Source organism: Cyprinodon variegatus, unplaced genomic scaffold (assembly GCF_000732505.1).
Source record: "Cyprinodon variegatus isolate N-32 unplaced genomic scaffold, C_variegatus-1.0 Scaffold0, whole genome shotgun sequence".
Classification (NCBI taxonomy): Eukaryota; Metazoa; Chordata; class Actinopteri; order Cyprinodontiformes; family Cyprinodontidae; genus Cyprinodon; species Cyprinodon variegatus.
The window spans coordinates 2,437,268-2,450,224 of NW_015150453.1; the positions used below are offsets into that span (position 1 = coordinate 2,437,268).

General features: G+C 35.7%; 1 protein-coding gene across 1 annotated transcript in view; it reads right to left on the reverse strand.

Moving 5' to 3' along the window:
• Positions 1–10,971, reverse strand: part of sh3bp5 (SH3-domain binding protein 5 (BTK-associated)) — a 39,449-nt gene extending 28,478 nt beyond the window's left edge. Inside the window, exons 1-2 of the mRNA XM_015388311.1 lie at positions 10,654–10,971; positions 8,387–8,449 (exon numbers count right to left, since the gene is read on the reverse strand). Of these exons, the coding sequence (XP_015243797.1) occupies positions 8,387–8,449; positions 10,654–10,731 (141 nt within the window). The 5' untranslated portion in view covers positions 10,732–10,971. The remainder of the gene's footprint in view (positions 1–8,386; positions 8,450–10,653) is intronic.
• Positions 10,972–12,957: the final 1,986 nt, after the last annotated feature.

Sequence of the window (12,957 nt, forward strand, 5' to 3'; positions counted from 1 at the left end):
AAAGTGGTATATGCAAGTTGAGGTGGCAAGTGCCAGAAAAGTGGTATATGCCAGTTGAGGTGGCATGTGCCAGAAAAGTGGTATATGCCAGTTGAGGTGGCATGTGCCAGAAAAGTGGTATATGCCAGTTGAGGTGGCATGTGCCAGAAAAGTGGTACATGCCAGTTGAGGTTGCATATGCCAGAAAATTGGTATATGCCAGTTGAGGTGGCATGTGCCAGAAAAGTGTTATATGCCAGTTGAGATGGCATATACCTGTTACTGGCACTTTTCCAAAATGGAACAGTAATGGTCTGCCTGGATTCTTTTCAATCTAAACTTCTCTAACTTCTCAATTGTTTGCTGTATGGACACCAAACCTGCTACTAATGTAACCAAGATGTTGAATTTACTGTTTATTTTGTTTATTCCCTTTTTTTGTTTGTTTTTATAGGCAGAATTAATTTTTTGACTATTAAGTTTTACTTTCAAAATGTTCACATCCAGATCATCCTCCAGGACCTTTATGTCAGTTGATAATAAGATTAGCAGTTTAGATAGTGTATAAGTTGAGAAAGGCCTTATAAAATATGAGTATGTCTTTTTTGGAAAATAGACCTGCAGGCTTAAGCTTGAGCTTTTAAAGAAAGCCTCACCAAGGACCTTTCATTCCCATGCTTTTAAGATTGTAAACTAATTCAAATGAGGAACTTGCTCTTGTTGCTACCGCCCCATGATTCACACCAAGTCCTGTCGAAAGCACCTAAAAAAAACCACCCATTTGAAATAAAATTGTGAAAAACAATGTTGAAATAAAGCTTTGAAAACAGCAGCTCCTGAACAATGTAGACTTAATGATTCACCATGTTCCAGATGAAGCTGGCATAGTTCTCATGAATACAAAACTGTTCCAATGAAATGTTAAAAGCAATTTTTTTGTGACCAGTCATTGAAAATAAATCTATTTCTGATTCAGCAACAAAAAAGACATGTATTCTAAATAGAAAGTGCTTTGCTGGTCAAAAAAGGATCTACTAAGCAACATTTCTCAGGCTTTCCTCTCTCATATGTTCTTATGGTTATCCAGTCTAAACCTAAACTACTAAAATGTCTAATAAATTTAAAAGAGCACTTAAAATAAAAGTTAAAGATTAGTTAAATTTGCATTTTAATAATTGATATTGGATGCATAAATCCTTTATATTCATTTAGTTCAGCAACCTTATCTAATATCCTTAGTAGTTTTTATCAGCATATTGGTTCCTTCTATCATCCACAAAAAATATTTTTAACACTTTAATGGTTTTCCAGTTTATTAATGCTTTCTCAATGAATTTCAGAAGTTCCCCTATGACTTTAAAGCTGGCTTAAATCTTTTTGGTATGGATATTTTGGTCGATAATGATAAGATAGCAATGATAAGATCTCACAGTGTCTACATATTTCAGTTGCAGATTCAAGATGGTAATCTCCCATCCAATCACATCCCAAATCTTATGTGTGGGATTAAGATCTGGTGATGGCGGAAACTACTGGACTGCAGTGAACTTCTTACTGAGATCATTTAAACTTTGTGTTGCATTTTCCTGCAGTGCCATAAAGACTTGAATGCGGTCAGTAACAATAATTCTGCAACTCCAGTGTCAAGAAAACATAAAAATCAGAAATTGATAATCTTCTGATGTAGTTTTTTTCCCATCCAACCATAAACTAAAACAGTAGAGGTTTCAGGCAGAACTGTTGATAAACCTCCATCTCATCAAGGACAATTGCCTGTGGTCAGCGTTCACGGACAAATTGAACGAACTCATCATACACTCACAACTAATGTCTCAAATGTCCGATCGACTTCATGTAACTCCGCCTCTGATGTGACCCTCTGCTGAAATGTCTGTCTTGTGTTATATGTGCTTTTCTTGTGTGGTTTCAGAGGTTTCAGAGGTTTTTTTGATATCTCAAACTGTATCCTGTCAAGGATAAAGTGTGAAATACTTTTTTTTCCCTCTCTCTTCCTCAATGCGGCTCCTATCTTCCACAAAGGTAAAGGCAGTGCTATAGGGAACCGCATGGGAAGCAAGGTAACCGGTGGGAACCTTGGAAGCCATAAGAACGCGCCAATATGGCCTCAATAAAACCCGTTCCCCCTCTCAGTCCTCCCACCCCAATGTATGTGATGTATTGTTATGAATGGTACTGAACCGGAAATCTCGATTGCAATGTAAATAGTAGTTGACAAGAAAGTTGATTGATTGATTGAGGTGTCTGATGGAAAAGCCTAAAAGGGCTGTTTCCAATGATCAGCTGTTTATAAGTAAAAGGCTAATATGCCAATTGTGCTAACTAGCAACTAAGTAAGCGTATCCGCTGTAGTGGTTAGTGAGTGAACATTAACACATTATAAAAAAGAAAAAAAGGAAAATATTATTTTTTTTATAATTATTTGCCACTAGGGCAGCAACTAACGATTATTTTGCACACAGATTAATTTGTAACTTATGTTTTCAGTTAATAATCTTAAAGAAACAGGTTCCTTAAAGAAGATTTTTTTTTTAAAGCATCAAACCTTGTCAAACAAAAACTTTTCCGCTTAAGGAATGCATGCAAAATATGCAAAAATATTTATGTATTTTTTTTTTTTACAACTTTGGTATATTTGCTACTCTAAATCCGTCGCTCTGTCAGCTAAAGGCATGTTTTAGAGTCTCTATACTCTTTACGATTTATTGAGTACTAAATTAGTTAACAATTATTTCAATAATGGATTAATCACAATTAATCTGATTAATTGTTTCAGTCCTAGAATGTATACTAGACAAACCAGTCAACATCTCCTGTTGCCAAACTCACATCTTTCCATTACCAGAATACAGTAGCTTGCCATATTATTCAGTAGATTTAATTTAGATTAGTTTCTTTAGAAGAAAAAATCTTTCACTTTCAGTCTTTTCAGTTTGTAATAATAAATAATTATTTAGGAGTTTTGGAGTATTTTTTGCCACATTAATTAAATGAAGCATATATTCCTTTAAATCAATACGCAAGCATCAGAGCTAGGCTTTAGTTGCTCTTGGTTTTGCAATCCACTGTATTTCTAGTGAAACTGTGACTAAGAGCATAAAGCACCAACTCAACAGTAAGGAACAAGAGGAAATCTGACCTTTTTAACCCTTGCACACTTCCAGGAAAAAAGGGAAGACAATTTGAACAATATTTGGGTAAGAAGTGAAATGCTTTTAATAAAGTTACTAGTCAGCACTTCATCCTCTGAATAGATGTAAAACCTAAAGCAATGGTGTTCAGAGTCATTAAAACATTTCACTGAAATATGTTTTTTTTTTTTTCTTTACCACTGCAATGGAAAACAACTATATTAATTAAAGTTATAGAGGACGATCTTTTATTTCCAGGTGGATCATCTAAATAAGTGGTCCTCCTAATTGTCAATCATTCTGGGGATGTGTTTACGTAAGGCCGTCTTACGTCCTCGTCGCGTTAGCTATCTTTTTCTGGACATGCACACTATCAGGTGAGCTACGGTTTCAGACAGTCATTGAAGCTCACCTTTCTTACCACGGTTCTTTGAAAATGGCCGAGGGTCATAAGAGAAAAAGTTTCTATGAAGTGGATGAGAAGAAAAGAAAGGCCTAAGAAGAGGCAGATACATCCCAGAATGCTTTGCACGGAGAAGTCTCCTTACAAAGCATTATGGGATTTGCTGTCACACCGGCACGCTGTCGCCGTAGGCTGCCGCTGTGGACCAACGGGGACGTGATCATCTGTCTGAACGGTCAGTTAACTGGATTGACTATAAAGTTCACTATATAGTCTCCGCTGTTTGTAGTGATTGAGGGATTTAGGGGTTAGGGAGGACATTTGGGCAAAGAAAGCTTGTATGAGCTATGAGAACAGAAACTTTTAAACAGAACGTGCAAAAGGAGAAACAAACTTGTGTACACTCTCACATGTGCATTTTTGTAAAGTTTTTTTCAAAAAAAAAGAAAATCCTCCACAATACCTTTAAGAGAAGGCTATATGGCTGCAAGCAATTATCATTCAATTAGGTGGAAAACAGCAACAAACACTGAAATTATCTCAGGCCTTCCCCTTCAGTCCTTAACGGTGCGATTTACCTTAGAGTGATGCAGCCCACAGAGCAGAGCACTACTCAGGATTCAGATGCTGGAACAGTGACGCATTTCAGCTTCCAAACAGTCAAGGTTTGAGACACACTTTGCTGCTATTGGTTGATCCGTCATACCAAGGCTCCAATCAATCGGCCAACACATCAGCAAACACAGAACTTTGTTTTGAGTTTAGCTAATATCATGCAGGAGCTTAGAAGTTTGTGACATCATTGTCAAGAGATGTAAAAAAAAAGAAAAAAGCTCAGTTTTAACAGAAATCATTGCTGGCACATGTTTGGTTCCCCTCCCTTTAGTACTTTGTAGCACCTCCATAGTGCAAATACACTTTGCAGCATCTGCTCACAAGGTTTGGCCATTGAGAGTATAAAGTTCACATTCTTTTCCTTCTATTCCTCTTTGCCCACTCATCCAGAGTTCAGAGTGTTTTTCTTCTTACCTTAAGCTCACTTTACAAGTTCTCTATAAGTGTTTTAAGAAAGTTGTTTTTTGGTCATTATGTGATGATCCTGCCTGAATGTTTAAGTAAATCATGTTGCTGAGAAAACCAGTTCGGATACATTTTCCGCTCTCTGCCAGATTCCAACACCTTTTTTATTTAATTTTTATGCCTATATTGCAAAGCCTCCACGCAACCACAGCTAAAGAAAAAATGCGCATAGTGTGAAAAAGTTAAACTAAGTGAGCAGCAGATGAAAGGGCGATGTAAATTGGTGTGTTTGGGATTTCGTTTTTTTAAATGAGATAAGCATTTTTATTCAGCGGTTGCTTTGGAGTCTTCATCATTTTTTTATTTATGAATAAAGAAACCACATGGGGTCCCCTAAAGAATTATTAATTATTACAAACTGAATAGACTGAAGTTGAAAGATTTTGTCTTCAAAAGAAACTATTCCAAATAAAATCTACTGAATAATATGGCAAAATCCTTCGTCATCTTAACCGTCGACAGGCTGTAGCCATGTCCCGAATTCCTTGTTTTCCACCCACTTTTGTTGAAGATTGCATTTTTTCCCCCATTCTCTGGCTTTTTTTGTACCTGAAGCTCGTTTCCTGAACATACAACTGTACGATCAATCGGAAGCAGTTCCGCACAAATATATCGCAATATAATATATCTGACGAAATTTTTTTTATAAACTTTTTTCTTTTTTTTAAATAATTAAATAATATTTTGAATGCCACAATAATCACATTTAACCAATTTCAATGCCAATTTAGGATTTAATTAAAAAAAAATAATAATTTAATTAATTTCAATGATTTTCAATAACCCGCGAAAACCCTTATATATATATATATATATATATATATATATATATATATATATAAATAAAAATAAAAAGTTTTAGTGTCCCTTTGTTTAATTCTTTAAGGAACCTTTTGCCATCTGACCAAGAATTGATAAAATATTTGACAGATTAATCGATTTGCTATATAATCTTTAGTTGCAGCCCTAGTACATTCACAATGTTCTTTAAAGTCTGTTAAAGCAAACTTTAAAGCACAACATTGTAGCATATTTCAAGCAAAAAAAAAAAAATCATGAGTAGCCAATCAGAACGAATGAAAAACCTATTTCTTCATACGTTGTGCTGCATTAGCAAAGTAGGATTTGGGCTTTTACGTCGTAGGATTAAGCATTTCCACTAGGTAAGAAAAAAAAAATTACATAATTTCCCCTTTTCAAAGTTTTATAGTGTTTACTTTATTTCTTCCTGTTAATTTATGTTTGATTTTATGTGAAACATTTTGCAATGAGAACCTTTCAAATTTTATTTAGTTTGCATCATGTGAAGGGAGATCATTTCTAAGAAAGCCTATTTACGTTTGTGAAGAAATTACGACCTAAATTCACATCACCAAATTTAACTTTGTCATTTATCGAGTGGGGATCAGATGCTGCTGCCTTGTTACAGTTGAACTGCGTAAGAAAACAACGTCATCAGCGTAACACTAAAACCTTTTATGTCTGCAATTCCATGACTGTAAATCTCCACTAGTTTAACAAGGTGCTGATGCCGACAGAAATACAACACTGGAACCTAAAACAGCAAGGGTGGTATAAAGAAAATGCTAATCAATTCAATCATCTTTAGAGTTCTCCCGGGAACTTTTCCTTCTCTTAGGAATCCTAACTAGGGCTGCAACTGATGATTATTTTGCAGATCGATTAATCTCTTGATTATTTTTCGATTAATCAATGAATATTCGGTTAATGATATACAAAAAGAAGATTTTTTACAGAATAAAACCAGATTGATAGATGAAAAGGTTTTTCATCTAAATGCAAAATGTTTTTATATATTTTATTTATTTTTTTTTTGGTATAATTAATTGGGTCGCTCTGTCAGCTAAAGGCAGGTTTTAAAGTCTCTATACTCCAGTTAACAATTGATCGATCACTAAATTAGTTGACGATTATTTAATAATCGATTAATTGTTTCAGCCCTAATTCAAGCTAATAAATAAAATCTGGTGCATGTTTTTTATAAAAATCGCTTAACTTGTTGCAAGCACTGTAAATGGAGATGCCTGTTTTCAGATGAGATCCAAAAAATGGCAGAGGCTTAATGTGCAAAAAGAACCACAGTTAAGAACCATACATTCAAAGACTTAAACAACTTCTATTGTCATTCTGTATACATAGAGTGTAAACAAAACAAAATTTCATTTTGTACAGCTTTCATAACATTTCTATTTCTTAAAGTGCAGCAGCGATCAGATGTAAACAGTGTAAACAAAGAGCTGGTGGTCACAGAGATTAAACGGTGCCCAAACCTTTGCATGGATATGAATCATGCAGAGACACAATAATAATGCCCTCAATTAATACAAACAGCTTAGCATGATCCGTGCCTCATGGATTAAAAATCAGATCATTAATTCATAGATTAACGTGTTTTTGTATCTCATTCTAAGCAAATACATTGAAATCTAAGTAAAGAGACCCAGAGTGGCAGTCTGTGGGAGTGGATTTCGAACTCACAACCTCAGGATTCCAAGCCCTAACCACTAGGCCGCCACTTAGCAAATCTTTCCTATTATGAGACTTTCTGCTATTTAAGAACTAAAGATTTTGTGCTTAAGTTGTTTTACATCATCATCTACACCTAAAAAAAAAATCCATCTAGAGTCCATTAAAGCTTAGACTTAAAGCTCAGCAAATTGCTCCTCTTACAAAGTTAGAATTAAACTTTTAACTTAACTTTTTACAATAGGTACACAGATAATTCATTTGCAATCTTTGCCATTTATTATTCTGGCATTTTTGCTGGAATCCACTCAAGCTGTGAAAATAAAGCTCTGACAGTCACTTAATGCAGAACACTTTATGGATATGAACTCAAAGTCCTCTGAGCTGAATGGCTAAATCCATATATTGCACTAAATTCTTTCTTTTATCTCTGTGCACAATGTTACTTGCCTACAAAAAGGTTAGGTTGCAAGCTTTTACTGGCTTTTAATGGGATTTTAGGGCAGTGATGCATTCTGTATGGAGGGCATTTGGTCAAATAAATTGTCTCTGCACTGGATTTTTGTTCAACGTTAATAGAAGTCACACTTTGTCAGAATCTACCAGTTTAACAATTACAAAATGTCAATAAGACAGCTGTCTGTTTTCCTTACCGTTTACAGCAAAAGCATAAACCCAAAGATGATAACAAGGTTTGTCAGGATGTCACACAATAAAGGTCACAATCTCATCACCTTTTGGACTATTATTTAATCACAATCACACCTCTGAGCTCAACAGTGTTTTGCCTAAACACATTTCCAAAGGTGTTCTTATGATTCCTACTTTATGAAACACTCAGCCTTCACTTAAGGCATATATTCTTCTTTAACTTACAATAAACCCATTTTTATTTCAGAAAACTTTGGCAAAAAGTGAGCTACTATAACCCAAAATAGTATCCTATTTTCACAACATAAGTTGGGTGTGTTTAAACCTGCTGACACCAAACAAAAATCTAACTTTACAGCTAGCTTTGATGGCAGAGCAAAGGTCAAGCTGGGATTCAGCATAAAAGCAAAAATCCCTCAGCTCTGTGGACCAGCAGTTGGACTTTTAGGGAGAACAAATCTCTGAGGGGGCCCTGAGATAGTTCCCCTAATTTATCCAACTTCGTGTTTTGAGCTGCATAAACAAAGCCTTAGCTGATGTGAGGTGGATGTGCATGCAGTCACATCCACTATCAGCCAAAATGTGACACAGAGATAAACTGCAGCACTTCTGGCCATCTGCACGACAATGAACTGACCTCAAGCTCCGTCTCACATCTGTTGATATCATCCGTGGATTGGTTTAGCTTTTCCAGCTCCCCCTAAAAGAAAAAAAGAGAGTTTAAACAAACAGCAAAAAGCAAACCGATTTAAATACCTGGAAGTTGGCAAAAGAAACACAAAAGACAGAAGTAGCGACATCTAAGATAAAACACAATAATGGGTATTGATAAAACAACAAAGAGTGGCTGAAGCAGAGAGATTGTTTGAACTCACTGCTAAATAATCATATAAATTAAGTTGGTTATTGTTGGTATTATTATATGTTGATATTCCATCTCTGTTTAACTGAGTAAACAGAACCTGAGCTACATACCTTCACCGATTAGGCTTTCTTAATTGATAATGATATCTTGTTTTATTTGAGGTTTGACTGCAAATTGACTTTTTTCCTGACTTTAAATCCCTAACGAAGGAAGTCCATGCACCAAATCCTTTTAAAGGGAGAAGTTTAAAAAAAATAAATACAAATAAATACCCAAGTTTTTATGGCAAGTCCCTTTATTTGATCCTTTAGCAAAACCCCAAAAATTTGTTCAGGTAAATGCTGTTATTTTATGTAACCAAAGACCAGAAATGGTGAGAGTTCTTCTTTTTAATGCATTTCATCAAGAAAATATTTTATTTCTTATTTTTCAGTTTTAAAAAAAAGCAGATCAGCAACCAGAACCATCCATCCATTTTCCGTCAAGCTTATCCCAGTTGGGGTCACGAGGGGTGCTGGTGCCTGTTGGACTGTGGGAGGAAGCCGGAGTACCCGGAGAGAACACACGCATGCACAGGGAGAACATGCAAACTCCATGCAGAAAGACCCAGAGCCAGGAATCAAACCCGGAACCTTCTGCAAGGCAGCAGTGCTACCCAATGCCGCACAGAGCAGCCTGCAACCAGAACCATTCAATGGAAAACTAACTGATCCCATATTTTATCAGACTTTTAATCGGATATAAAATTCCTCCTTCAGACCAATTTTTAGAAAAGTTAATAAAAAACAATACAATACAATCTAAAATAAGCCATTTCTAAAACACAGAATTGGAGCTTTCATCTATTTCAATAGGAGCACCAGTCTCTATTTGGCTGTATCTGCATTTCAAATATATTTGTTTTATTTTTCTTTCTTCTGGTTTTATTGTCGTTTGTGACTTTTATATAAATTGTTTTGTGCTTCATTTTTTGTGCAGCCCTTTGTTCATCTTCTATGTTGTTTTTAAAGTGCTCTAGAAATAAATTGCTATGGTATGTTACCATCAGAGAGACTACAGCAGCCATATTTGGCTGCAATTGGTTTTTGTTTGTTGTTTTTTTTCATATGATGCTACTTGCATTCCCCCTTTTCTTAAAAATAGCTTTCCATTTACTATTCCAAGTTACAGTTTGAAAAAGTAGCAAGAACATGAAACATTATCTCTTTTGTTAAAATCAAATTTATTTTCTCTCATAATGGTCAGTTTCCCATGCTCGCACCTATTTAGCTGCATGTCTGCAGTGCATCAATATAAAGACACAGATGACGAACAGCCACTCATTCCTGGGTTTGGAGACCAGTTAACCTTAGATTGATGTTTTTGGACTTTAGGGGAAGCTGCAGCACCCAAAGAGAAATCATTCATGCAGAACCTGCAAACTCCAGGTCTGCATTGAACCCAGAACCTTCCTGTTGTCCCCTTCCTGCCCAGTGGGATCATTAGTAAAACACATTTTTAGGTTTTTCTCTTCCTTTAAAAGCACTAATTGCAAAATGTAAAACTTTAGACCCCTTCAGGTCAAACTAGGTACTTTATAACAATTGGGACTATTTTATTTAGATCTAGGAAGTAGTCTGTGTGTCTTTTTACTGATATTGTTGATCTTTAATGCATTTCTTAAAGTTTGCCTACAAAATATTCTATCTCTTAAAAAAATAACATCCGAGCTCAGGTTATCCTGAGCTATTTCTACAGTTATGCTGCTATAGGCTTAGTCTGCTGGAGGACATAGGGACCCCTATTTCATCATTCTGTTTTATTCCATCTCTATTCTCCCACTCTGCAGAATCTATTAGTTCAATCTCTAACGTTATGCTCTCTCTGAATTGAATTGAGCTAAAAAAAAAAAAAAATTATGTCTATTCCACATAATTGAAAACATAACTAAGGTGATTCAGAGGTTGATTTAAGGTGGACTGCAGCTGCTGCAGGGTCAGAGGTGGCAGGCCAACAATGAGCAAATGCAACACAAAGCAAAGGAAGTGAAGATGATATACCTGTATTCTGGGGTCCACCTCCTCATCTTCATAGTCAGCCTCCTCCTCTGACCTGGGCTCCCTGTCTGATGGGTCCATGTTGGAGGAGGAGAGATGCCACAGCCGAACAAAGGGTCGTTGGAACCAGCAGAGACACTACAGGCTCATCTGTCTCAGCAGCAAACACCGGATCAGATGTTCAACTTTAGCCTAAAACGAACCATTTCCACAGCGGAACATCTTCGTTTCTGTCGGTCTGACCACGCAGCGGATCTCCGAGCTCTGCTCTGATCTCCTTCAGTCAGCGATGAGATACAAGAGAGGAGCTCAGCTGCAGACCAGGACCGCCCCTTCAGCGAGGCAGCGGAATGTATGACGGGTGATCAGTGCCTCTCAGTGCTGAAACACTGACAGTGGACTGTATGATGGGTGATCAGTGCCTCTCAGAGTTGAAACACTGACAATGTAATCACTATCCTATCCTATGAAGTTATTTTAAATCCTTTTCCCAAATCTTTGAATATTTGCAGAGCAACTCCTTTGTAATTAGCTTATTTCCAGCCAACTCCTCAGTGAGGAAAGATAATAGAATAGAATAGAATAGAATAGAATAGAATAGAATAGAATAGAATAGAATAGAATAGAATAGAATACACACAATATCATCTACAGAGTTGAATATAACTCTGTTTCAGATAACATTGGGTCCGACTCCACATTAGTGTAAAATTTACTCCATGGCCAGTGTCAACTTTTCAGAGTTCATTTTACTCATATTAGTTACAGGACCTCTCAGATTGGGGGTTAATCGAGAGCATGATTTTTTTTTTTTACTGATTATTAACTACAACACTCAGATTTACACCCAATATAGTATTAAATACACTATTTAGAGTAAAATAGGTTGACTCTGAATTTATCACACCAATTTTTTACTGTGTAGAATGGAATAAAATTTAATTGAGTAGAACAGAACATAATAGAATAGAATAGAATACAAAATAATACACACAATATCATCTACAGAGTTGAACATACCTGTTTCAGACAACATTTGGCCAGTGTCAACTTTTCAGAGTTCATTTTACTCATATTAGTTACAGGACCTCTCAGACTGGGGGTTAATCGAGAGCATGAATTTTTTTACTGATTATTAACTACAACACTTGAGCAGATTTACACCCAATATAGTATTAAATACACTATTTAGAGTAAAATAGGTTGATTCTGAATTTATCACACCCATTTCTTTTTACTGTGTAGAATAGAATAGAATTGAATAGAGTAGAACAGAACAGCATAGAATGTCATTGGATTATTTTAGAAGGGAAACTTAGGTTTGCCAGGAGCAAACTGAAGAAAAAAAAACTGTATTCTAACAAAAAATAAGACAGTTGACAAATATAAAACATAAGGAAAGAAGCCATAAGTGTTTGAAAAAGCATATTGAGATTGAAAAAAAATATGCAAAATATTTTAGATTTATATTCTTAGATTTCTATGTGAGGATGCAAAATGTTGCTGAATATTTGTGCATAAAAAATAACTACTCTGTGAAAATAAACTAAAATAACTAAACTGTGCAAATAATTGCAGGGACGTGAACACTGTTTTGAGTTTGAATTAGGAGGTATGATGTTATAAAGTTTAACAGCTGCTGTGAAGGAAGGAGCTGTGATAACTCTCCTTTTAGCACCTAAAGTCAATTAATCTGTCCACAAAAGAGCCAGACACATGGTCATCACATAATGTGGATTCTTGTCCATATGCATATTAATGGATGTTTTAGGGGAGATTAAAAAACTAGTATATGTGTATAAAGACCTAGCAAAATACAATCTAAATATTATTGAATTTATAAAGTGCTGCTCTCCTTTACACGCAATTAAAACCATCAAATGAAAGCCAAATAAGGGACTCACTAGTGAGATTTACTTTGCTTTTTTTGTTTAATTTTTGCCTTACATTTATTGTTGATGTTGTGCTCCACCTAGGAGGCTACAACAATAACAAACAGGCAACTTTGCATATCCAGGTGGAGAGATGAATATCTCCTGCACTCACTGAAGTCAGGAAAGATTGGTGCACAAAGACAGAGCTGTCTGTAAAAAAGCAGGCAGTGGTGGAGACAGCAAGTCATTAACATGATAATAAAAAACCTAAAGGATATAAGAGATGCCAAAGTTTCCAGCAACACCTTATAGATCTTTTTTTTAAGTAATAGTTCAACAAAGTCACTAAGTTGGCTGCACTGTGGCCAAAAAAAGGACACTGATAATGAAAACTGCTGTGCTAATGACTAACCTTAGTATATTGCTTAGCTAC